Source organism: Penicillium malachiteum, assembly GCF_028827825.1.
Source record: "Penicillium malachiteum strain IBT 17515 chromosome Unknown utg000001l:1.0-8184562.0:1.0-8186909.0, whole genome shotgun sequence".
NCBI classification, from domain to species: Eukaryota; Fungi; Ascomycota; class Eurotiomycetes; order Eurotiales; family Aspergillaceae; genus Penicillium; species Penicillium malachiteum.
The window spans coordinates 2,256,188-2,281,239 of NW_026643094.1; the positions used below are offsets into that span (position 1 = coordinate 2,256,188).

At 48.3% G+C, this 25,052-nt stretch overlaps 12 protein-coding genes across 12 annotated transcripts; 9 read left to right on the forward strand and 3 right to left on the reverse strand.

Annotated features, from left to right (window-relative positions):
• Positions 1 to 318: 318 nt before the first annotated feature.
• N7483_000839 (UBA/TS-N domain protein) lies at positions 319 to 3,015 on the forward strand (the record flags this gene model as incomplete). The annotated part of the gene is made up of 2 exons (XM_057084277.1): positions 319 to 2,853; positions 2,914 to 3,015. The coding sequence occupies 2 exons, from the start codon at positions 319 to 321 to the stop codon at positions 3,013 to 3,015; spliced, it is 2,637 nt and encodes an 878-aa protein (XP_056950426.1).
• Positions 3,016 to 3,291: 276 nt separating this feature from the next.
• trm61 (tRNA 1-methyladenosine methyltransferase subunit GCD14) lies at positions 3,292 to 4,746 on the reverse strand (the record flags this gene model as incomplete). The annotated part of the gene is made up of 1 exon (XM_057084278.1): positions 3,292 to 4,746. The coding sequence occupies one exon, from the start codon at positions 4,744 to 4,746 to the stop codon at positions 3,292 to 3,294; it is 1,455 nt and encodes a 484-aa protein (XP_056950427.1).
• Positions 4,747 to 5,031: 285 nt separating this feature from the next.
• N7483_000841 (cysteine--tRNA ligase) lies at positions 5,032 to 7,579 on the forward strand (the record flags this gene model as incomplete). Its single annotated transcript, XM_057084279.1, has 2 exons — positions 5,032 to 5,409; positions 5,486 to 7,579. 2 exons carry the CDS (start codon positions 5,032 to 5,034, stop codon positions 7,577 to 7,579), a joined length of 2,472 nt encoding a protein of 823 aa, XP_056950428.1.
• Positions 7,580 to 8,937: 1,358 nt separating this feature from the next.
• On the forward strand, positions 8,938 to 9,591 carry N7483_000842 (uncharacterized protein; the record flags this gene model as incomplete). Its single annotated transcript, XM_057084280.1, has 1 exon — positions 8,938 to 9,591. One exon carries the CDS (start codon positions 8,938 to 8,940, stop codon positions 9,589 to 9,591), a length of 654 nt encoding a protein of 217 aa, XP_056950429.1.
• Positions 9,592 to 10,690: 1,099 nt separating this feature from the next.
• Positions 10,691 to 11,098, forward strand: N7483_000843 (P-loop containing nucleoside triphosphate hydrolase protein; the record flags this gene model as incomplete). Its single annotated transcript, XM_057084281.1, has 1 exon — positions 10,691 to 11,098. One exon carries the CDS (start codon positions 10,691 to 10,693, stop codon positions 11,096 to 11,098), a length of 408 nt encoding a protein of 135 aa, XP_056950430.1.
• Positions 11,099 to 11,795: 697 nt separating this feature from the next.
• On the forward strand, positions 11,796 to 12,095 carry N7483_000844 (uncharacterized protein; the record flags this gene model as incomplete). The annotated part of the gene is made up of 1 exon (XM_057084282.1): positions 11,796 to 12,095. One exon carries the CDS (start codon positions 11,796 to 11,798, stop codon positions 12,093 to 12,095), a length of 300 nt encoding a protein of 99 aa, XP_056950431.1.
• Positions 12,096 to 13,522: 1,427 nt separating this feature from the next.
• On the forward strand, positions 13,523 to 14,515 carry N7483_000845 (putative class III chitinase; the record flags this gene model as incomplete). Its single annotated transcript, XM_057084283.1, has 1 exon — positions 13,523 to 14,515. One exon carries the CDS (start codon positions 13,523 to 13,525, stop codon positions 14,513 to 14,515), a length of 993 nt encoding a protein of 330 aa, XP_056950432.1.
• A 422-nt stretch (positions 14,516 to 14,937) lies between these two features.
• On the forward strand, positions 14,938 to 17,003 carry N7483_000846 (alkaline phosphatase family protein; the record flags this gene model as incomplete). Its single annotated transcript, XM_057084284.1, has 3 exons — positions 14,938 to 15,015; positions 15,074 to 15,202; positions 15,264 to 17,003. The coding sequence occupies 3 exons, from the start codon at positions 14,938 to 14,940 to the stop codon at positions 17,001 to 17,003; spliced, it is 1,947 nt and encodes a 648-aa protein (XP_056950433.1).
• Positions 17,004 to 18,562: 1,559 nt separating this feature from the next.
• N7483_000847 (RNA-binding signal recognition particle subunit SRP54) lies at positions 18,563 to 20,242 on the reverse strand (the record flags this gene model as incomplete). Its single annotated transcript, XM_057084285.1, has 2 exons — positions 18,563 to 20,116; positions 20,165 to 20,242. 2 exons carry the CDS (start codon positions 20,240 to 20,242, stop codon positions 18,563 to 18,565), a joined length of 1,632 nt encoding a protein of 543 aa, XP_056950434.1.
• A 252-nt stretch (positions 20,243 to 20,494) lies between these two features.
• Positions 20,495 to 21,391, forward strand: N7483_000848 (rRNA-processing protein RRP15; the record flags this gene model as incomplete). Its single annotated transcript, XM_057084286.1, has 1 exon — positions 20,495 to 21,391. The coding sequence occupies one exon, from the start codon at positions 20,495 to 20,497 to the stop codon at positions 21,389 to 21,391; it is 897 nt and encodes a 298-aa protein (XP_056950435.1).
• A 324-nt stretch (positions 21,392 to 21,715) lies between these two features.
• Positions 21,716 to 22,463, reverse strand: N7483_000849 (ferredoxin family 2Fe-2S iron-sulfur cluster binding protein; the record flags this gene model as incomplete). The annotated part of the gene is made up of 3 exons (XM_057084287.1): positions 21,716 to 21,957; positions 22,041 to 22,147; positions 22,207 to 22,463. The coding sequence occupies 3 exons, from the start codon at positions 22,461 to 22,463 to the stop codon at positions 21,716 to 21,718; spliced, it is 606 nt and encodes a 201-aa protein (XP_056950436.1).
• Positions 22,464 to 22,687: 224 nt separating this feature from the next.
• N7483_000850 (mitofusin complex protein UGO1) lies at positions 22,688 to 24,259 on the forward strand (the record flags this gene model as incomplete). The annotated part of the gene is made up of 2 exons (XM_057084288.1): positions 22,688 to 23,047; positions 23,108 to 24,259. The coding sequence occupies 2 exons, from the start codon at positions 22,688 to 22,690 to the stop codon at positions 24,257 to 24,259; spliced, it is 1,512 nt and encodes a 503-aa protein (XP_056950437.1).
• Positions 24,260 to 25,052: the final 793 nt, after the last annotated feature.

Below are 25,052 nucleotides of genomic sequence, written 5' to 3' on the forward strand. Positions count from 1 at the left end.
GGCAGTTATAAGTGAAGGCATCAATGTTCTGGCCATTGCCAAGACGCGGATCTAGTTGATCCGTTCCCCCACATCTACAGGGGGCTTTGTCGTCAACGAGATGTTGAAAGCTGTCTTCATGTTCAAACCTTCAATTGTTTCCGGTATGATGAAAGATCCACTGTTATCTACTTCAGTGGTTTGCTAATTATTAACCCTCCAGTTAGCCCTGAGTCCCTTCATCCTACATAGGCTAAAACCATTGCGCGGCCATGGATGACCTCAATGGGCTGAGTTGGTCCTCCAACTCAAACCCCCCCAACCAATAAGCCCCCTCCAATGTCTTCAGGACTCATGATTCCCAATCTACGACAATCAAATGCTTCTGGCAGATCGACCCCTCTGTCTACGGCCTCCAACCGATCCAATTCCCCCGCAAAACCGGCCGCCCCCACCGGAGATAGCTTCGCAAGCTTGGTCTCGTTCGGTCCCTCCGCAGGCAACAAGAACCTCTCTCTGGCAGAACAGCAGAAGCGATTAGAAGCCGAGAAAGCGCAAAAAGAAATAGAAAACAGAAAACGGTTCGAGTCTCAATACGGTGGGCAGAACTCGCAGTTTTGGGATAACTTTGAGCAAGGTCGTACGCGGAGCCCAGCTGGGGGAGCGTTGTCGCAACCGGTCGCATCAACCGCTGATGATGATGATTTGCTGGCTGCCTTCAATGCTAAAGCACCTGTCGATGCCTCTACAAATTTCCCCATTCCCAGTGCCTCCCCGTCGCCAGGACTTGGTGCGAGGCCCTCACAAGGTGTGAATGGTGGGGGTATCCAGATGCAAGACAACACTGGGGGAATGAGCGCATTCGATGACGATGACCCATTCGGACTGAGTGACCTCAAGAGTAAATCAGCAGCTCGCTCCGCGCCGGCTCCAGCTCAAGAGGATGATGATGACTTTTTGGGATTGCTAGGAAAGCCCGTGTCGGAAATACCCCGCCAACAAGTGGTTCCGGAGACAAGAGCATCTCCCGTTAATGGTCGGGAAGAAAGTGAAGCTTCGCCTATGCCATCTAATGATGTAGACCGGGCTATTGCAGAGCTGGTCGACATGGGATTCCCGGCAGACAAGGCCCGACTAGCTCTTAGAACTACTTCATCAGGTACTGATGTCCAAGCTGCAGTAAGCTGGCTTCTTACATCGGCGCACGCTGAAGCCAGACAAAAGGCACAGGGTCGATCACCAGCTAATGATCATCCTGAGAGGAGCCAAAGCCGCAACCGTGATGCACCATCGTGGCAAAATGAAAGGAGATTCCAGGACCCTCGGTCGCGTGATGACAGCCGTAGTCCTGCCGCCGGGGAGAAAGACCCAGCCCAAATTGCAGCACAATTTGGGAACAATTTCTTGAAAACGGCAAATTCATTATGGAAAACAGGAAGCAAGAAATTCCAACAAGCCGTGAATGAATTTAATGCAGATCATGACCCCAGTCAACCCAAGTGGATGCGCGATGCGTCTGTGTCTCGTGAGGAGTCACCTTCTCAGCCGCCGCTACCCACTCGGCGCGCCGATGGAACAGGTCAGCCGCAAGGGCAGAAGGATACAGAATTTACAAATGAGGCGTTACTATTAGATTCGCAAGAAACGCGTCCTCGGAAGCCCCCTCGCCCATCCCAGCCTGCTTCAAGTGGTCGCGATCTGCGGCCCCAGCCATCTCCCCCAGCTGGGCAGCTGATGCAGCAGCAACCCCATTTCCTCCAACGACCCTCACGACCAAGTTCCCAAGAACCTAAATCTCGTCTGTCCCGGTTTGCTGCAGAAGAGCAGTCGGCGCAAGCATATGTCAGTCCTGCTAGACGCAAGCGGCCCCAGGCCCAAGCTCAAGCGCCACCAGCGGCACCCGAGCCTACTGTTGATCTATTTGATTCTCCCGCTCCTTCAACCAATCAATCTAAACCAACTCCATCTCGACCTACGCCGCCTCCTGCACGATCTGCTTCTATTCCTGTACGACCTAAAGCTCCGCCACGATCTATCCCGCCCGTGTCCCCAGAAGCTCTTCAATCCACTCACCGCCACCGCGAGAAAGCAGCAGAGGCATATAAGCGGGGTGATTATGCAGCTGCACATGCAAGCTTCTCGACGGCTCTTGGAATGCTTCCTGATAGGCATCCAATCACCATTATGATTCGAAGCAACCGTGCCATGACAGCCCTCAAGACCGGTGAACCCAAGACAGCCATTGACGACGCCGACATTATATTGGATTTGATTGGACCCTCAAGAGGCGAGAATGAAGTCATCGAGTTAGAAAATGGTGAACCCGCCAAATCAATGAGGGATTTCTTCGGCAAGGCTCTCATGCGCAAGGCCGAAGCTTTGGAGCAGCTCGAGCGATGGGCCGACGCTGCCCAGGCGTGGAAGCTGGCAGTGGAGACTGGTCACGGTGGAAGTACTTGTATTCAAGGCCGCAATCGGTGCGAGAAAGCTGCCGGGATCAGCAAATCGCCTACTAAACCCTCGGCTCCTGCTAAAAGGAGACCTGCACCAGTACCTAAGAAAGTTTCTGCACTCTCTGATCTTGGCCCTTCAAGCTCTGGTCAGGACTCGGCAGCCGTCGCCCGTCTGCGGGAGGCGAATCAAGCTGCGGAACGTGCTGATCAGGAGAAATTTGCTCTCACAGACAGTGTCGATAGCAGAATAGCGAAGTGGAAGAATGGAAAGCAGGATAACCTGCGCGCACTTCTGGGTAGTCTGGATACAGTACTCTGGTCTGAGGCTGGCTGGAAGAAGGTGGGCTTGTCGGACCTTGTCTTGGCGAATAAGGTCAAGATTAATTATATGAAGGGTATTGCAAAGGTGCATCCCGACAAGGTACGTAACTCTCATGTTTCTTATTATTACTTGTGGACATTTCTAACTCTAGTCTACCAGATCCCTACCACTGCCACAACGGAGCAACGTATGATCGCCGGTGCTGTATTCGGCGCATTGAATGAAGCTTGGGATAAGTTCCGAGTTGATGAAAAGCTCTAAGCTTGTCGTTTATGCCTCGTTAGCGTTGAGTCCAATTGCTTTGTGACATAGCATTATCATCGGTCCCCGATTCCCCGGCGTTTGCCATCAGATTACCTAGAATATACTCCATTTACATCACTGAGCAATGAGACTTATGACTTCCAAGGTTCACTTCCATATATACTGCCTGTTTTAATTTCTGGTCTAGATAACACCGGCATATACATATAAACAATATTTTAAAGTAGTCGCTTAATACCACACAGTACATTAATTTTTAGTATACAATCAATCTCATGAGGTCTCAGTATCCGCCTCTGAAGCCTTCTCAGCTGTTTTCTTCGCAATTGATTCCGCCATGCGTTGTGATTTGGATTCCCGCTTCATCTGCTTCTTGCTTTTGCCCTTATCCAGAAGAGCATCCAGTTTGCTGGGAGGCCACTGCTCACGGCACTTTTGTTCATCCTCCTCAGTCCATTCACGGGGGAGAATAGCAAAAACCAAGTAGGAGGTGTGAGTCTTAATCTCTGGCTCAGAGCGGTGCACCAAGCGGCCCAAGTCATATGCCGGTGTAGATGTCTTCGGCTTTATCGTCTCAGTAATGGCAAGCTCAGCTTCCTTGAGAGCAGCCGTCTCCTCCGGGCTAAGGTTCTTGTCCTTCGAGCCTGAACGAAGAATCTTCGCTCGCTCTTCTTCGGCCCAGAGCTTATCTGCTGCTTCTTCAACAGTTGTAGGGAAGACGGTTGCTCCTCTGATTCCCTCAGTATCCAAACCGACACGCTCCCGCTTCACATCAATCCGTTCGTCTTGTACCTCGACCATCTCGATGTTCAACCACGATAACTGTCGCATCACGCGGACGGTCTTCTCTACTTGCTCGAGACATGGTGAGAAGGTACAAATATACACGGTCGATGACGGATCAAGTGGAGAGGGGCCACCAGAGGCAGGCTTGCGGACGAGGTGTTTCAGCGCAAGCCATGGGGCAGGTAAATCCAGGAAAACAGCAGTGGCGTTTGGTGAGGAACCCGTTTCTGAATCGCCCAAGAGGAATCCATCTTTGCAGACGTCACGGTGTGTCACCTCCACCAAACCATCCAATCCATGTTGTGAAACCTCCTCACGAATCCGCCCAGCGCGCTGCTCATGAAACTCGTAACTGCACACTTTTCCCAACTTCCGCTTCTTTTGCTGCTCTTCAGGGTATCCGTTGAATACGGCGCGGACGGATGCGTGGGTAAATGAACCACTTCCAGCGCCAGCCTCGATAATGGTTCCACCAGCGCGCACTCGGAGTCGGTGCAGGATGTAGCTGTAGTCTGGAGAGTATACGACCTGGGTACGGTGGGGAAGTGATAAGGTCCAGGCTTCGGGGGTAGGGTACATCAAGTGCAGGAAACCACTTGCGGCGGCAACGGCTTTTGCAGGTGCGTCATCCTCTGCACCGGTTGTTGTACCGGATCCATCCAACTCGTCGGCCTTGCGCTTAGCTGGGTTCGCTGGTCTCCGGCCGCGGGATCCTGTGTCGACTTTTGAGGCGGCGATTTGAGAACCCCATGGTTGGTCCAGCATAGTACTGTGTGGGAACACTCCAAAACGGGTGGTGGTCACTTTTCCTTCTTTGTAACCCTGGCATTCGTCATCCTGAGTGCGGAGAATGGTCGGAATGCTCTGATCGCGACGTAGATGAAGGAGCGCAATGTTATCGGGCTGCGCGCGAGACCCGGGGTTTAAAAAGGGTGATGGCATTGTGATTAGAAGAGCCTAATACAGCTCAACTGGGTTGTAGTTAGTGGGACAATAGAAGTAGATCCTTCAGTACTGAGGGACCTCTATCTGTACAGCAAAGAAGCTTCAACTTTTGGAGAAAAAGAACTGATTGATATTTCCTATCTTGGATATTAGGGCTTAGGGTATGCGGGACAGTACGCATGGACCAATCATGAGCGCAAACCAACCTTAAGATCGATGCGTGTTTCGTTGTTTAAAGCCCCTCCTTGTCCCCGCGGTGTTTTTTTCTTACTTCCTCCATATATGCCCCTCCTTCTACGCTCCGCCTTCCCTCATAAGCAGCGGTTTCGCTTTCTGTCTGTCTCGATCTCCGTTCTATCTGTCAAGTCCATGTCGTCTCGCCAACAGCCGCCATGGCGGCAACCACCTTCGCACCCCGGCGCGCAGCTTCCTCCGATAAAGGTTTGGAACTCGTTGACCAAGTCTAAGACGCCTTTTGTTCCTATCGACCCTGCCGGAAAGAAGGTGACTTGGTATGCGTGCGGTCCGACTGTGTACGATGACTCACACTTGGGGCATGCTCGGAACTATGTGTCCACCGACATTATCCGGCGCATCATGCGCGACTATTTCAAATACGACGTACACTTCGTAATGAACATTACTGATGTTGATGACAAGGTATGATTATGACGTGCTAATCTGTATATTGCGAGAGTATCCGAGCGCAATGGCTCATTTATCCCTCCATTCATAGATCATCCTGCGTGCCAGACAGCAACACCTCTTCAATGAATATGTCGCAATTAACCCCACTATTACCCCCGAGGCAATCGACACCACTCAGAAGGCCTACTCGGCTTATGTGAAAAAGAACCTGCCCCTGCTGGCATCGGACCTCGCCCCCGCCCAATATCAAGAGGAGGTGGAGAAGGTTTACGCAACCGTGCTGAATGGCGGCACTCTGGCAGGAAACGAGAAGCCTGGAGATGACGAGGCCAAGGTGAAGATGCACATCAAGACTGTGGCACCAGCTGCCAAGGTTATTGTCCAGGCGCAGACTAGCACTCCTGCTGACCCTGCGGTCTTTGCTGAGTCATTTTACTCGAGCGCCCAGGATATTCTCCTGCCTTACCTGGATGCTTTGAAGGGGGCATTGATTGATGCCGACGATCACAGCATCTTCTTGAAGCTGACCCGCAAATTTGAGGAGCGGTTCTTGACGGATATGCGGAATCTGAATGTTCTTGACCCCAATGAGATTACCCGTGTTACAGAATATGGCACTGAGATCGCCAACTTTGTTGAGCGTATCGTGGAGAACGGATTTGGATATGTTACCAAGGATGGCTCTGTCTACTTTGACATTGATGCTTTTGAGGCTGGCGGTCACCATTACGCTCGCCTCGCGCCGTGGAGCCGTTCTGATAACAAGCTGGCTGCAGAGGGAGAGGGTTCTCTCACTAGCACAACTACTGAAAAGCGAAGTGCTTCGGACTTCGCTCTCTGGAAGTCTTCCAAGCCTGGCGAGCCTAGCTGGGAGAGCTCCTGGGGCAGAGGTCGTCCTGGTTGGCACATCGAGTGCTCGGCCATGGCCTCTGCCCGACTGGGGCAGCAGATGGATATCCACTCTGGTGGTATCGATCTAGTCTTCCCTCACCACGATAACGAATTAGCTCAGAGTGAGGCACACTATCACAACCACGAACAGTGGGTGAACTACTTCTTGCACATGGGTCATCTGTCTATCCAAGGCTCGAAGATGTCTAAGTCCTTGAAGAACTTTATTTCCATCCGGGATTCATTGGAGCAGAAGCACTGGACCTCTCGAAGCTTGCGTATTGCATTCCTTTTGGGTGGTTGGAAGGAAGGTATCGAGGTTACTGACGAGCTTGTGGCTACCGGTAACACCTGGGAGGAGAAGGTCAACAACTTCTTCCTCAAGGTCAAGGATCCAGCTGCTTTCCAGGGCTCTTCTACCGATACCACCTTCGGCGCCGATCTTGAAGCGACCAAGGCTACCGTGGACGCTTGCCTGTGCGACTCCTTCAACACTGCGGGTGTGATGCATGCTCTCGCAGAGCTCATTTCTAAATACAACAGCGCCGATAAGGCCGCTCTGAACCCTGAGCATGTCAAGGGTGCCGCTCAATTTGTGACTTCGATGGTCAACATCTTCGGTCTTAATGGATCAGCTCCAGCCGATAGCACTGAGATCGGTTGGTCTGGTATTGATGTTCCTGAGGAGGCCAAGCCCTTCCTGAACCCTCTCTCCACTATGCGTGATACTCTCCGTCAAGCAGCCCGCTCAAAGGACGGAATCACCGCCGAGGTCATCGCTAAGGCGACTAAGGAATCTGCTCCCCAGGATGTTCCAGAGTCCGCCAAGCCCTATGCCGAGGTTCTCTCCAACTTCCGCACCAAGGCCTCTTCTCTCCAGTCATCCGATTCTGCCGTTAAGGAGATCCTCTCTCTGTGCGATCGCGTGCGTGATATCGATCTCTTCGATTTGGGTGTTTACCTTGAGGACCGCGATAACCTCCCTGCACTTATCCGTCCCGTCACTCGTGAGATGATCCAAGCTCGTGAGGAGAAGGCTGAGAAGGCCCGCCAGAAGGTTCTTGCTCAGAAGGCTCGGGAGGAGGAAGCCCTGAAGAAGCTTGAGAAGGGCAAGCTGAGCCACTTGGAGATGTACCGCACTGCTGAGTACAGTGCCTGGGATGATGAGGGTATGCCTACCCGTGATGCTGCCGGTGAAGAGGTCACTAAGAGTCGTGTGAAGAAGCTTCGCAAGGACTGGGAGCGACAGAAGAAGGCGCACGAGGCGTGGTTGGCTGCCCAGGCCAAATAAGAGACCATGCTGCAAAAGTGAAGGCAAAAATATTCTTTTATTCTTTTATTATATCCATTTATATGGTCTTTGTTTATTTACATCTTCGGGTGATATTTTTGTATGCATCGCATGGCGTTTTGGAACAGAATATTATTGAGATATCCACTCATCTTCCTACATTACAATTTGGTTTCTGTAGATCGACTTGTTCAAGTGAAAGTTGCTACTGATAAACTGCCAGTAATTACTCAAAGCTCATCATGGAAAGATAACATCTGGAGTTGGTACTTTCGTGCTTGACAAAAGTTTCACCTTCAGTGACACCTGCATCGTGAACCCAGCTCAGATTGTGAAATTTCCCGCAATCATCAGCCTCGAATCGAAAAAGGTATGTCGAAACTTGCAAAGCCGGCCAACGCGCAAGCCTTCGTGACTCTTCTTCTGTAAGAAGCCAACTGACGATTTCCTCCCCATAAATGTCCAACTTGTGTTTCTGAGAGGATCGGCCCTGAAGAGCAAAATATGGGCTATAGCTCTCATAAGTCACATCAATGAACCAATTATGTGGCTGGTTATGGTATCGACCAACGGATTTCTCCAGTGGTTGCGAGTTTGATCCAACCTGTCTCGAATTATTGAATTTCTCAGGCAGCTCAGTCAACGTTTCATATAGGCATCTGCACTATCTTGCGCATATATCGTCTGAATTCTTGTCCGATTCGCAGCTTTTGCTTCTCTCCCGTCTCTACCCCTACTCTTTGGGCGTGCATCAGATCAAACAGACTCAAGTCATCTCTCAACAATGCTAATATATAGGCTGATTAAGCCTTTTGGCCAGGTCCACCTGGGCAGGTATATTGCACTAAATGTGTGATGAATATCGCATAGTCCATTTGCATTGCCAGTGTTTTGAGACTTGTGCTGCGTGGCAGTAAGGAGGTTACATGTGCTGTGGTATTATGTGATGACCCCTTATGCTACATTTATTTTTTGTATCTTTCCGAGTCTCTCACCTGAGCATTATTGCACAACGTTTTGTTGATTTATGGAGAAATTGTGGCCCGTCTTCATACATACAGAATTACAAGTCGCAAGAGAACCTTGAAATTATTCTATCGGATCAGTCAAGTCCGTACTAAAACGCTGCCTTTTATCACGATTGCCTTCATGTCACCCAAAGATAACCTCGGTTTGCATTCGCCATCTACGCACGCAACATCAGCTCCATTCAATGTACGGCTTTAAATCTATTCTTTGCGCTTTTGGCTGTCAAGCTGCTTTGGTCTATCAGGCCTTGCAAAGGGAGCGTGCTCATGTTGACAGACCGGCTATGTGTCAAGTACGGTCCCAGTGTACATTTATCTGAGGCCTTTACAATGCGTTTCATATCGGAGCGAACATCGATTCCAGTTCCAAGAGTTATATGTGCTTTCACACACTGTCAAAAGACGTATATCTTGATGGAGAGAATTAAGGGGGATATGATTGGAGTTGGTTGGGTACGACGGGATGAGGAATCAAAAGCTAAGCTACTTTCAAAACTGAAGTCTATGATTCAAGAGATGCGAGAAATCCCAGCGCCAGAAGGCACAAAGATAGCTTCTGCTGATGGCGGATCCATGTTTGACTGCCGCTTACCAGGCACTTCCTTCAAAATGTTGCGTTTTGGTCCATTTAACGGCATTCAGGACTTCCATCGGCATTTACGAAGTGGTATCGAATTTGATCCTACATGTACTTTTGATCCTGAGATTCAAGAGTTCATCACACAGCACGGCAAATCATGGCCTTTAAAATTTACTCACGGCGACCTGAGCAGCCTCAATATTCTTATTCGCGGAGATGATATTGTTGGAATCATTGATTGGGAAACTTCTGGCTGGTATCCATCATATTGGGAATACACCACTGCTTATCAAGTCAATCCACAAAATTCTTTTTGGGTCAATGAGATTGATAAGTTTCTCCTTCCCATGCCTGAAGAGCTAGCAATGGAACGAACTCGCCAGAAATACTTTGGAGTTATTTGAAGCGACAGGTCACACATGATGATCTTTTCCCTCTCAATCAGATCATAGACTGGAGCTTTACCATCCTCGAAGACTCCCTGGAATGGACTTTTTGGTGTCATTTTGGTCGCAAGTGAAATCCAAGTGCTCAGGACTCGCTGATGATCGACCTCGGAAGCGAAACAAGTGCTGGTGCTGGTCGACAGTAAAATGCCGACTTGCCGTTCAAACTGCGAGAAAGGTGGAAGTTTTTAGCGTCAATTCCAAAGCCTTGTACAGCGGAAGTCCTCATATTCAAATTCTTTAGTTTCAATTCACAGCTGAGCCGATTCCAGATACGCACTGGCAGTTTCCACCACCACGTCATTGATTCCGTTTGATGAATGTTATACTTGAGTAACGCAATAAAAACTTCCAAGTCATTAATATTTTGACATGGCTGGGACCACTATGTAACCACTCCACTGCTCATTGAAGGCTTCAAATTATATTATAGTAAGTCATATGAAGACGCACGTATGTAAACGATAAAACATGGATAGGTCCCACGGTTCAGGATTCAAGGATCAACGGAACGGCCCCAGCACTCTCCACAAACCCTGGAGTGAGCCCTGGAGCTTAGATCAAAATTCATTTCACAGAGTCAGATGTGACTCAACCTCATCACTGGGCAACAAAATATCGGGGACTGTTTTCGGACTCCGAGCGAAATGACACTGCCTGGTAAACCTTCCAACCTTGGAAATACAATACAGACTCGGATATAAAATAAACGAAACTCTCGCACCATTGTCCTTGAATCTGCCAGGTGCCTACACGAAAGTTTTCCTAGATTTACTAGACTCGGAGACTGCTAGAAGGAGTATCTATCACCGGGTAGTGTCTCCCACTTTGTCCACTAACAATATGGAGGCCAAGACCGAGTCGGTGCCAAATCGTACGTATCCCTGCTTAACATTCTACTTTACCCAGAAAGATAAAGCTCACATATTGCTGGAGTCGTAGGCAAAAACTTCTTGAGCTCAAAGCTCACGTAATATGCGCCAGTCGGTAGTATTTGTAAAGCTCACAATCTTATGAAAAATTTGATCGCGATGGCAAGAAGTTTTGGGTTAAAGAGATGCCCACCGACCTGACAGTCCCTGCAGAGAACTCAGAGTCCAGTCAATATGCCTTGATTGTCCGATATGCGAAGTCTTACAGCTTTTCCCGCAATCTCAGTGTCAACTCAATATCAATCCAGAGTGACCATGTCAAGAAGTTCCTCGGTGGGGTTTTCAGAGGCTATCCCGGAACAGCAACAACCCTTCAGCGTGTCGAGTTTCATTCGCCATTTACTTCTTTCATTCACCGCTGGGACAGATTGATCAAAGCAAAAGACGAGATAACAGACCCAACGACAAAGGAGCACGTTGATTTGTTACATGAGATCATATACAAGGAGATTGCAAGCAATCTTTCTGAGAAACAGGATCTTGTGAAGAACGGTGTTATTATGTACTGCAGATATGCTCTTAGCAATCTTTGAGCCAGGTGATCTCGTTTTCAGCGCCCTTGATGGCCATCCGCGCGCGTTCATTTTCAAGGATAACCATCTCAACAGATTGGGACATTTGGAGATAAAATGTGAATATGTTTATGATGATAGTGAAAGCTTCGGATACTGTGACCATAAATTTGTCATTCCTCTTTTCAATTGAACCTTGCCCATTACTACACTTCCTGTCTTCCCTCTTGTCTATCACGAAGACAAAGACGGAATTCGAGCCAGTCTCATCGCTCGTGGAAAACTCTGGGAGAGTTACAAGGGATATCACTTCAAGCAGTACAGAGGACCTGCATATGGATATTCATTTGGCCATCTGATGGAATTCCAAATCACAGGACGCGTTGTCATTGATACGAAATTGTACAGCAAGTTCAGTAAGAATGAATCTGTCTACGTGAAACAAGTTGCAATATGGAACGAACTTGACGATGAGAAGCACCTGATTTCCACCTCATCTCTTTGAGGCTATGCATTGAAGGAAAAGAAATGGCTCAAATTTGAAGTGGATAGCCTGAGTGAGATTGTCTGGAATAACAGAGCATTTGACTCCTTGGTGCTTCCACATGCAGAGCGGAATATGAAAAGGCTCATACTTGCATTTGTGCAATCAAAATCCAAAAACTCCGAGTCTGATTCCTTTGATGATGTTATCAAGGGCAAGGGCCATAGTATCATCATGCTACTCAAAGGGCCACCTGGCATTGGCAAGACTCTCACAGCAGAGAGTATTGCCGAGGTGATGAAGGTCCCTCTTTACAGCTCTTCAGAAGTTGAGTATAATTTGAGTGGTATTATGGGCCTAGTTCCCAGATGGGGAGCAGTTCTTCTGATTGATGAGGCCGACGTTTTTATGGAGACCCGTGACAATATTGATCTCAAGAGAAATGAACTAGTCTCGATCTTCTTACGACTATTGGAATACTACGAGGTGACTTATTCTAATATCCATCTTAGTGCAAAGTACTGGCCCATTTAGGGAATCCTATTCCTCACTACTAATCGCGCTGAGAATATTGATCCTGCCTTTGAGTCTCGTATCCACGTCACGATATGATACCCAGATCTTAATGAAGCTGTCAGGCGCCAAATTTGGACTCAGTCTATTAGCACAACAGCCATGGAGGTTCTATCCAATGACGAACTGGACTGCGTCTCCCGGATCGAGCTCAATGGTCGACAGATTAAGAATGTCATCCGTACAGCACATCTCTTGGCTCAGTATGAAAATTCTCCGCTGAAATTTGAGCATATACAGATGGTCTTGGATATGAAAAATCCTGAGAGGTCTTGAGATTGAGTTATGTTGAAACCATTTGTGAGCTAATTATACAGGTGACTTTCTTTGACTAGTCCCACTGATCCGGGTGCTCATCAGAGACGAGATGAATATCGCTTTTTGCTTATAATGGTTGACTCTTCATGCAGTTTGGTGTTGATCAGGAGATATCTTAATGACTGATTATGTCCCGTGGCTAGTGATCATACTATCAAGCACGTATGATGTCTGGGTTTTATGTTTTGCTATGAAGGGGAAAGAGGACCTTGGGGGAAAAGAAATTGAGAGAGTGCTGAGAAAGGGCCTCGCTTGCTAAAACTCGGGGTACTGCTAGACTTAAGATCAAAGAAAAGGTGAACCCCCCTGGAATATTTGATAATTCTTATAAGATTGCTATGAATGACAAAAAATGGTTCTCAATGTTACTAGTCGTTCTTGTACTCGCTCAGCTTAGAATAGTTTTCTATCTCCAAGTCCAATATTCCTTCCAATTTACTATCCAGGCACTTTTATCCTGGACTATTAGATCATCTATACGAAAAATTCCATCCTTGAATGCACCTGCACCACGTGGGCTGGGAGTATAATGTCAACTCAAACAAGGTCAGCATATGTGTGACTCGGAACAATGGGCATGACCACAGCCCAAACTAGATTTGCTGTGGCTAATTGCTATCTGTGCAATCTGATATCTTATCAATATCGTGTGATCTCATTCTCATTCCTCGGAGATCAAACCCTTGGAATGTTCTAAGGTTGTTGTACCAGATCTTGGCTTAGTCAGGGCACGCGTTGAATTTCCAGGGGAAGCTTCCCTGCCATATGCAGCTTCCAAGGTTTACTGTATCATCCGCGGGGTCAAAATACCCCCATGATAGATAAGATTTAATATTAGAGCATGACTGGTTAGGATTTGATTCTCCAAGGACTCGATATAATCAGCACCAGCTCCTCGACTTAAGTGGTTTCATATTAGATCTGAGCTCTCAGTCGCGGCCTTATCAGAGGCTAGAGCCACCCCACTTCTTATCCACTAGGAGCTGGTTAGTTGTGCGGAGCTGAATTTCCTTCCATGTTGTTGACAACAAGAGTGCTCTCCAACTTGAACATATCCCATCCGAGTCATAATGCCTCCCCTACCAGGTGGGCCGCTGGAGCGCCCGCGTGTGATCCTCTATCACCAAACCTTGATCCCGGGCTCGGATCCATATGTTTCCATGATGCCCCTTGTGGAAAACAATACCGGCGTGACACATGTCATTTTAGCAGCCATTCACATCAATGAGGATCCGAATCGCATCACGCTCAATGATGACCCTCCAGATAACCCCAAGTTCGACCCTTTATGGGCCGAGGTCCCCCTGGTTAAGCAAGGTGGTGTGAAGATAATGGGGATGCTGGGCGGTGCAGCTCGAGGTTCATTCACTCGCCTTGACGGCGACCAAGACCAATTCGAGCGATACTACCTCCCTCTCTTGGAGATTTTGCGCCGTTACGAACTTGATGGACTCGATCTCGATGTGGAAGAGGAGATGTCGCTGCAAGGTATTATTCGACTGATCGACCGACTCAAGGCCGATATGGGCGACGACTTTATCATCACGTTAGCACCGGTCGCAGCAGCACTTCTTGGCGTTGGAAATCTGTCAGGCTTTGACTATAGAGAGCTCGAACAAGCCCGAGCTTCAAAGATTGACTGGTATAATGCTCAATTCTACAATGGCTGGGGTCCGGCTGAGGACCCACGCATGTATGCGGCCATGATCCAACAGGGCTGGTCTCCACGTCGTGTGGTTTATGGTCTCTTGACAAACCCGGGCAATGGATCACAGGGATACGTGTCCGGTGAAAGACTGAGCCCGGTTCTTGCGAACTTGGTCGAGCAGTTCCCCAATTTTGGTGGAGTCATGGGTTGGGAATATTTTAATGCCTTTCCTGGTGGAAGAGAGAAGCCTTGGCAATGGGCAGCAGAGATGTCTGTAAGCCTGGGACTCAAAGACTTGGTCGTCGCCGCGCGCCAGATGTTGACCCCCGGGGGTATAGCCAACAGCGCTGCTGCTAGCGTGAATAACCTGCTGCAGGACATGCTGGCCCGAAATCGACGATGGGGAGGATCCTAGTCAGAAGCTCTACTTGAGATATGTTGAATTTATCATTCAAAGATATCTGTGATCTAGGACTGGGTCTTTCTTATAGTATCGTGGATCTAATGTCAGCTAGTACTTATTGAGAATATTCCATATTTAAATGTTTTAATGGACTTCAATTATCTACAGAAGGCAACCTTACAGGTAGCAGAGCTTGAATATTCATGATATTTCGTTCTAAGGTGATACTAGTAGTAACATTGATAGAATGGTCAACTGGTTACTGTAAGTGGACCCGCAACCTTGGAAACACATGTCGTCATTCCAAAACATGAACACCAATCAACAAGTCTTAAATCAGCATGACCGCCCTGTAATGCTCATCCCTATTTGAATAACTTCACCTGTTCAATAAGTTATGGTAATTTGTTTGCTGTCTTCTTGAAGTCGCGATAATGGTGTCTCTTTTGCGAGGAGTTGCAGCAACCAGCTCCGCGACTATCCGCTTTTTTGCCTTCGTTTTGTTAAGATGGGTATGAAGGAGAACACCATGAGATCATCCACAATTTATTTGCTAATTTATTACGTTAGATCCCCGGCTGGCCATTTGCGCCGATTGTTTTCACTTCTTTATTAATTTATCTTTCCTCGGTTTTATCCTTGGCAAAAGATGAGCCTCCTTCTGACGATCATCCCGGAAAGGTGGGAAGTCCTCCACCAGTGAGTCCACCTTCCAAATGTTGCTGTATACGATTGACTGATTATATCAATTAATGAAGAGCGTGTTCATGTCTCAAGCGCATCTAAATCCTGCGATTCTGCTCTTAAGACCCTGCTCACAGGTCTTCCTTCCAAGCGGTCGCCTGTCTGGACATGGGTCACAGCACTGATCAACATTGTTGTATCCTGTCTTGCATTAGACTTCTTGCTTCGAGGATTAGTGGTGTACCCGAGCAATGAGATTTCCTTTTCTCGTATTGGCTATGTCTCTCCGACCACCGCTAATTTGGTCTTTCGAGAGCCTGACATGGCTCAATTGCCTGTCGTAGTATCATACCAAGAAGCCTCGCATGAGTCAAATAAATGGGTCCAAGAAGGCACTGTCTACATGATAAACAATAGTACCGACTTCACCACCACAGTGAAATTTCAAAACTTGAAGCCCGGGACTTCCTATCGATATCGACTATCGAACAACAAGACCGGTAATTTCGTGACCGCACCGCGACCAGGATCGCGTGAGGCAAGCCGCATGTCATTTGTCACATCGAGTTGCTTAAAGCCAAACTTCCCATACAACATTCTATCGCATCCACTACGAGTACCAGGAATAGAGATAATGACCGAAGCTCTCGCCAAAATCCCCGAACTACTCAAGCCATCCTTCATGCTCTTCCTCGGCGACTTCATCTATATCGACGTACCCTTCAGATTCGGTGCATCGATGGACCACTATCGCAGCGAGTACAGGCGTATCTACTCCTCGCCTTCTTGGGCTTTCACCTCTAAAAACAACACTGCCATCGACCTCCCGTGGATTCACTCATTAGACGATCATGAAATCGAAAATGACTGGTCAAAGGGCAACAAAACAGCGCCCTATCCAGCCGCTGCTGACCCATTCACCCACTACCACGTCAGTGCGAACCCGCCTGTTCCTGCTAAGCCCTTCGCACACCCAGACGATGTCACATATTTCTCATTCGTGAATGGCCCCGCCTCATTCTTCATGCTCGATTCCCGTACCTATCGTTCCGAGCCAGCGCAAACAAACTCGACCATCCTCGGCTATGCACAGCTCCAGTCACTTTTGGAATACCTAGCCACGCCAGAACCAGCAGGTGTGCATTGGAAGATTATCTCTTCGAGTGTCCCTTTCACGAAGAATTGGCACGTCGGTACGATAGATACATGGGGCGGATTTCTGGATGAACGACGCATTGTCTTCGAAGCGATGTGGCGTGCGGAACGAGAGCTCGGAATCAGGATCATTCTACTAAGTGGAGATCGTCATGAATTCGCCGCTACACGGTTCCCGGATCCTGCGCTTGAACTCACTCCTGAGGAACTTCAACCCAATACTCCCGGACTAGGTGTCCATGAGTTTAGTGTTGGTCCGCTCAGCATGTTCTATCTTCCTATTCGCTCGTACCGTCAAACCGATACGGAAGATGTGGCTGTGAAATATGCGCCGGATGGAAATAGCAAGTTTGGGTTGATTGATATTGCTGAAGCTATTGATGATGTGGATGCGTCAGTCCGAAACTCGGTTCTTACCTATTCGCTTTATGTGGATGGTGAGGTGGTTTGGAAGTATCAGCTTAGCGTTCCTGCTCAACGGAAGACTACCACTAAAGTCCATCCTGCTGGAAGTGTTTTGGAAGATAAGCTGGTGAGCTGGGAGGGTCCTCTTAAAATGGCATTTGGTTCATTATCGGACCTGGTGGAATTGGGTACGAAAAAGGCCACTTGGGTCTATGAGGCTTGGAGCGAGTTGCGAAGCACTGAGAGACTTGGTTAGATCTAGTTGTGATAATTTAGCTAAATACACGAATACAAAAGGCGGTTGATAGACCGTATGTGCAGCACCTAATCACATCCTACTAAGGTTCTCTATTTTATTCCACGTTCGTTGTAGCTTCCATTGTGTTTGTTATAGTTGTAATTACTAATAATTTCCAAGGTTGCACTATAAAAATATTTTTTACCCGAAATATCAAATTGAATTCTTCAGAAAGATCCCGATGAAAGAGAAGCACAATAACTCCATATGGACAATGTGTACACTCCTGCGCTTCCTAGTTGTATTCTTCAACAAGTCCATACCTGCTGAAGGGAAGAAGGGAGAGTGAGCAAGAGCTCTTATATGCAGTACACATACGCGTCTGCAATTCTTCATTCATCCGATCCTCTCACTAGTTTTCTTCCACTAATCGAATCCATACAATCGGCCTCTGATTGCCTGATCTGGATGGTAGTGGGGAGTAGTTTTTACATATACCTTGGAGTCGTTTTATCGTGACTCTTTGGAAGTGATCTTTTTTTTCTAGAGCCCACAAAGGAACATAGTTGATCGGGTTGATCTCTCGTATGAAGGGCCATGGTGTTTGCTTTATTATAATTCTCCTCCAAATTTGCTTCGTCCATGTATGGCCTGTCACGAGAACAACGCGAATCATCCGGCTTGCCAAATGAGCTCCACTCCGTATCCTACGGAGGCATAGGAGAATATTGCCCAGATACATGAAAATATTCGAGGAATAGTTCCAAGATTGTTATTCGAATAATGATAATCAGACCAAACCGTATATTATATAACAATAAGGAGACTCGGGAGGTTCCAAGGTTGTTGATAAGAAAGTGAATATTAAGGTTGACTGGAACCTTGGATCAAAGTTTAGAACAAAGAAAAGCGCGTATGAATTTGCCCTTATAAATGTGAAATTTGCCGGAAATAATCATACTAGCACCCGTGATAGTACTATTTCAAGTTCTACATGTAGAACACCAACCCCAGGGCTTGAGGTGCTTCAAAATGTTGAAATCACTGCCACTGGCAGTGGCATCCACATCCATGTGCAGGCATGGTCAATTTCTTGTTTCATTTGATTTTCAAATGTTCAGAAATGTTCAAGTTTTACATATCAATTGTTTCCCTCAATGCTTCCAAAAAGCCTGGAGGTTCCGAGACATCTGGACCGTGACGGTTCAAGTTCCGAGTCTTTTTCAATCCAATGATTGAAGCTACTAGGTACTACCTAGAATTACAGTCAAACACTGGCATCCATCATGGATTCAACCCGTGGACATGGACATTTGAAGTTACCTCCAGGGCTCCACTGGCAGGACTGGGTCCACGGGTATAGATAATCCACTGGCAGTATGTACCACTGCATGTAGTATGTAAAAGTGCATCTCAACATTTGAAATCATGTTCACAATCTGTTTTATTGTGTGGTTGTCATAGAATGTACTATTCAATTATTCGAACGCCAAACACCTGCCGAATGCTAAGAGGAAGGGGAAAGATGGGAATGTAAGTCGGTAAAAGATGCAAGAAGATATGGTAGGTCTCAAAGACTACCGTCCTCTTCCACGTCCACCACCACCACCACCACCGCCGCCCATTCCGCCCATACCACCCATTCCTCCCATCAGCCCACTCATCTGGCTCATCATACTTTGCAAGTCCATACCACCGAGGTTTGGCATGCCGCCAGCACCTCCTTGGCCACCACCCATCATCTGCATCATCTTGCCAATGTCGCCCATACCGGGCATTCCGCCCATGCCACCCATGCCACCAGCACCACCCATAGCTTGCATACGTTTTTGCATGGCAGCCATCTGTTGCTGCTTGTTGCCACCCTTGAGCATGTCCTGGGCACGCTGCATCTGCTTCTTCTGACCACCAACACGCTTAGCCATACCGGCCATCATGCGGTGCTGAGAGAGAAGGTCTTCAACCTCACGCACGGTAGTACCACTTCCATGAGCAATACGGACCATGCGGCTCGGCTTGTCGGTAAAAAGCTTGCCATCACTATCCAATTCCGCAGTAGTCATACTGTCGAAAATGTAAACCATACGGCGGAGCTTCATGGAACCGTCTTCATCATCCAGACCTTGGGTCAAGTTGGAAAGACCGGGAATCATGCCAGAAAGCTTGGAGAGAGGGCCCATCTTCATGATCGATGTAATGTTCTCACGGAAGTCGCGAATAGTGTAGATACCCTCGGTGATGTGCTTGTAAGTCTCCTTGGCACCAGCGGAATCCTTAGTGATGGCCTGCACATGGTCGAGCAACCCAGCCATATCACCCATGCCCAGCAATTTAGAGACAAAGGCCTTGGGCTCAAATCGCTCAAGATCCATCATGTGTTCACCGGTTCCCAAGAAGATGATAGGTGTGTGAGTAGCGGCGACAGCGGAGATGGCACCACCACCCGCAGCATGGCCGTCAGTCTTAGTGATAATAATGGCACCGAAGTTGGCAGAAGCTTTGAATGCCGATGATTGTGCCTCCGCGGCCTGACCGATAGTACTGTCCAGAACAAGGATCGTCTGGTCAGGAGTAACCGCCTCCTGAATTTGGATCATTTCGTTGAACAATTCCTCCTCCTGTCGATGACGACCACTAGTATCCACGATAATGATATCAAAGCGCTCCTTCTTAAATTTGGCGACACCCTCCGCGGCCACGACAGCTGGATCGGTCTGAGTCAAACTACCGTAGTAAGGAATCTTGGCCTTGGTCGCGTTCTGCTTCAACTGATCGAAAGCACCAGCTCGGAAGGTATCCGCGCAGACCAATGCTGTCTTGAAGCCACGCATCTGGTAGTGTCGAGCAAGCTTGGTACAGGTGGTAGTCTTACCCGCACCTTGCAAACCAACAAACATGATGACATTTGAGCGACCTTTCTTTGGGCGGAAGGAATCCGAGTGAGGGTCAACCAAGGCCACGAGCTCATCGAAAACGGTCTTTTGGATCAGGCGTTTCTTGTTCGTGGCGGCGGGGATAGAAGCGAAGTTAACGGTACTCTTGATCGATTTGCGGAGGGTCTGAACAAGCTTGACGTTGACATCGGCAGATAAAAGGGCTGCGCAGATCTCCTTAAGCATGTCATCGAACGCCTAGGCGAGTTAGCATACATGTTAAATGTCGATTGGTTCAACACAAACCTTCTCGTCGAGATTGTTAGATCTCGTTAAGTCATTGACAGCGGCATTAATGCGCCGTCCAAGATCCTGGAGGACCATGATGGATAAATTATGTTCAAAAATAAACCCGGAGGAGTTTGTATAGACGCAAGACAAGAGCAAGTTGTGGAGGGGCGAGAAGCGGAAAGGCCAAGGAGGCAATGCGGAGAACCAATCGGTGAGCGGGAGTCTTTCACCGCCCAAAAAAAAGTTGATCGCAAGAGAAACTCGGTCTTGACCTTGTTCTACTACGCAAGTCGATTGCACCTTTTTTTTTCTCAATTTCATTTCCATTTTGCGCTTTCGCCCAATATGGTCGGCTCCTACTCGAAGAAAAGAAAAGTCCAAGATGGCATGAAGGGCAAGACTAGCCGCCCGAAGAAGTTTCGCAAGCAAGCCGAATACCACAGTAGTTCGGAAGACGAGCAGGAGGAGGATGGCAACTTCGCGGCTGTCAATCTCGCCGATTCCGATGAGGAAAATGATGGTGGTGTTCCCGTCACAAAATCCAATGCTATTGAGCTCCCTGCGAAGAGAAAGAAGACCGAAATTGCACCTGCATCGAAACCCAAACCCTCAGCCAAGAAAGACTCCAGCGACGAGGAGGATAATGAGGACGAACCCGTTGCTGACGACAATGACAACGATGCCTCTGGATCTGATGATGACGACGAGTACCTTTCAGACGCTTCTCTTCCAGACGCGGGTGGCAAACGCCGAGCTGTCCCCAAGCGCAACGATCCCACTGCCTTCTCAACTTCGATCTCCAAAATTCTGGCTACCAAGCTTTCATCATCTGCCCGCGCCGATCCTGTGCTGTCCCGAAGCAGAGACGCTGAATATAAATCCAATGAGGCCGCCAACGAGAAGCTCGACAATGCTGCCCGAGCCAAGATGCGCGCAGACAAGAAGGAAGAATTGGACCGTGGTCGCGTGCGTGACGTGATGGGAATTGAACGAGGAGCTTCTGGTGCAGTAGCGGAGGATGAGAAGCGGCTACGCAAGATGGCCCAGCGTGGTGTTGTGAAGCTGTTCAATGCTGTCCGTGCCGCCCAAGTTCGGGGTGAGGAGGCAGCCAAGGATGAACGCAAGAAGGGAACCGTCGGTATGGGAGAGCGGGAGAAGGCCGTCAATGAGGTCAGCAAGCAAGGATTCCTTGAGCTGATTAACGGCAAGAAGGGAAAGCCCTTGAACATTGAGGAAGCTTAAAGATTCAAAAGTCCTATGATTCCCCTTGGCATGATTCTGGCGTTGGGCGATTTATACTTTATAGTAGGCTTGACATTGTCAACCCAGCTTTTTATGATGTCTTGTTTCAAATGTTTGTTTTTAAAGAAAATAGTACAGGAGATTTTTCATTCGGTATCTTGTCGGCTTGACGCAACACAAATGCAAATAATACAATACATAGTCCATACTCCATAGATTGGGTATAGACTGTTAGATGAAGACTTCATCTGTTTGTCCCGTCTTGAAGATCTACTCCAAGGGTAATCCACTAGTCTCCATTTATTTCCTTTCATCCAAACCGACTTACTTCTGCTCAAAGTCGCTGGCCTGGAGGTTCCGTGTCATTGTGGGCAGCTTTACTACCAGTCCGTTCAGATCTTTGGTCATCAGGACCTGGCATCCCAGTCGAGAGGTCTCAGTCAATCCAAACGCCAGATCCAGCATATCATTCTCGTCATCGGAGGGCTCCTCCATCTTGTCAAAAACATCCGGATCCTCGACGATTACATGGCATGTGGAGCAAGCACAAGAGCCACCGCAGGCACCTATTTTATAGAACAGGTTAGCAATGGGACCAAAACTATGTATGACCGTTGAATTGAGAACGGTCAGAACCATCTCGACATACCCTCCATCTCAAGATCATTAGCCTGTGCAATATCTAGCAAGTTGTCGCCCTCGGAAACCTGCAAATCAACCCGAGTACCATCCTTATCGATGAAAGAGATATTGATCCTGTTATAGCTATTAGAAACCGGCAAATACATGACTTGTACGTGGTTCATGCGACTTACTCCTCGCCAGGCTTAGGAGGTGTGATGTGACCGTGGGCGGCATGCGCAGTAGCAGAGAATGAGCGCTGAGCCGACTTCCACCCTTGTGATGGGAATTGAACACTCCTTTTTGTGCTAACATCCCACCGGTTCGCGCTCCTCAACCTCCGCGGGATTGATGAACTGACGTATCGCCGTGATTGAGCCAGGCATACCTCTCCCGCTGTCTTAGGCACTGCCTTACGTAACTGTTGACTGAAGCCTTGCCAGAGAGCCATTGTGATTATGTGACAAATAAAAGAAAAAGGAAAAGGAAAGGAAGAAGAGAAGTGGAATCGCGAAGGGAAACTGGGGCGGAGGAGTGGAAGATCGTCCAATGGCCGCGGAGGGAAAAAAAAGACTGACAAAGCTAAAGGCGGCATCTCGGATATCTCTCGCTGCATCTTTCTCCGACCCTTTTTTTTATCCCCGAAAACCATCACCTCCGAAATTCATCTAAACCATGGCTTCACGTGAAGGGATTAATCCCTTGCGGCCTTACTATATCCCTCAGTCGGGGTTATCGCCCACTACAAATGTGACCCAAGAGACATCGACCCCCTCACCTTCGTCACAGGTGTTTGGGAGCTCCGCCCGCGATCTCCTTCCAGATATCGACTATTCAGATTATCTTGACTCTTCGCCGTCAGTTTCAGACTGGTGTCGCGATGCTATCAATAGCTCGCTTGTCCGCTATGCCCAGGTTTTGATCGCACAGCCTTTTGAAGTTGCCAAAATCATTCTGCAGGTGTATGTCGTATCAGACAATGTCGAAGAGGATCGGAGGTCGACTCCGGGACCCGGGAGCAGCTCATACGACTCGGTATAGATACCCTGATTCTTTGTACTAAACCAAGAACCACAACTGACATGAGGATAATAGGAATCGGAATCATCTGACGATGAGAGCACCTACTTCACTTCCGCCTCTCCTATGACACCAACACCGAGCACGCCACGATCCCGGAAGGCCCGTCATCGCATCACTGATCGCAGCGGCTACATCCGAGCGGATGCTGCACCAGCAGCTTCAAAACATGCTTTGAATATCAAGAACCCGAGCTCATTAATGGATGTGCTCTCCCAGCTTTGGAATACCAATGGTCCAAGCTCCCCTTGGAAAGCATCCAACGCCACATTCATCCACTCGCTGCTGCTGCCCACCTTGAACACTTTCATCCGCAGTCTCCTCTCCGCTATTATCGGTCTCCCAGAGGAGGACATTGCCTCTTCCATGACTGCTGATATCTTGACGGCACCATCGCCTCTTGCTACACTAGTCCTGTCCTTCATTTCCTCGTCGCTGGCCGCCATCATTCTTTCTCCTATCGATACAGCTCGCACATTCCTCATGCTCACTCCTGCAACACATGGACCTCGCTCCCTCATTCGTGCTATCCGTCAACTCCCTACTCCTAACTCTACTATCCCACCTCATCTCGTCCCGATTACCATTCTCCACTCGAGTCTCCCCAACTTTATCACCACCGCCACCCCACTCTTGCTGAAGTCATACCTCTCTATTGATCCTCTCCTCAATCCATCCATGTGGAATCTTTTCACCTTCCTCGGCTCCGGTCTTGAGCTTGCCGTGCGCTTCCCTCTTGAAACAGTTCTCCGCCGCGCCCAGATCGCCACCTACACTTCTCTCAGTATACGCCAGAAGTCGTCCGGTGGTAGTATCCAAGCGGCATCGATCGATGCCTCGGACGTCGAAACTATTGTTCCGACCCCACGCACCTACCGCGGTGTCATTGGAACCATGTGGCACATCGTTCACGAGGAGGGTGTCAGCCCCTCTCCTTCCGAGGCCGAACGTGCGCGCCAGCTTCTCGGCAAGACCGCGTCCCAGCGCGAGCAGAAAAAGCGCCAGCAAGGACAAGGTATTCAAGGACTGTACCGCGGTTGGCGAATAGGCATGTGGGGCATTGCTGGTATCTGGGGCGCCAACTTCCTCGGCGGAGTTGCCCTTGGAGCCGAAGATGAAGTTACCATGCGAGGTGGCCATGGTCGCGCTAGCGGTGGTCGATTCTAATTGAATCAATTTCATTAAGCACCCGCTCCATCTTGATACAGATAACAAAGAATTTGACTTCGTAGCTTTTTCTTGAAGAAATCTTTTGGGTCACATACTATCAAGACATCTATTTGGCCTATGTGCCACGCGGAGAAAAGCACCGCTTTTGTGATTTGGTCTACTCTATGTTATGAACATTGTTTTCATGCTGCTTATGTCTTTTCTTTTCTACTCGACTCTCCCCTCCTCCCTCTGTTCACATCTTATACCCCAGGGAATGGATCCAGGGGGCAGGCGAACGGCGCCTTTGGTTATTCTACGCCATGTATAAAATTGCACGCTACATAGCGCTCCAAATAATTCCACTTGAATTTGTACCCAAATACTACCTATATCTCATGACAATATAAGACTGATATGAAATGTCATCTTCAACTTGAGCTTTCCCACCCTCGTGCAGCACCGATGCATGTCTGCAGCCCAGAGCAGAACTCCGCATTTTCAGGATTGAGTGACAAGGATGGGCGATGGATAATTAGAATGAGGTGCTGATATAGCTCAGTTAAAAAGGGACTGAAATCAAAGGGTTTATCGATTGACCCTGGGTCTCCATTCCCTTCCTTTGAAAGGCCTGGACAGGTATGTAGTAAACCTCATCGCCCTCTGTCATGGCCTCGGGATGAGTATCTTAATCTGCAATATCTCGACACTTTCCCATTTGTATGTAGACCGCTTCAATATGAATATCTTGGTATTTTTGATATGAAGATGCTAACAGAGATCTGGTCAACACAAATCCCAAATCAAAGTA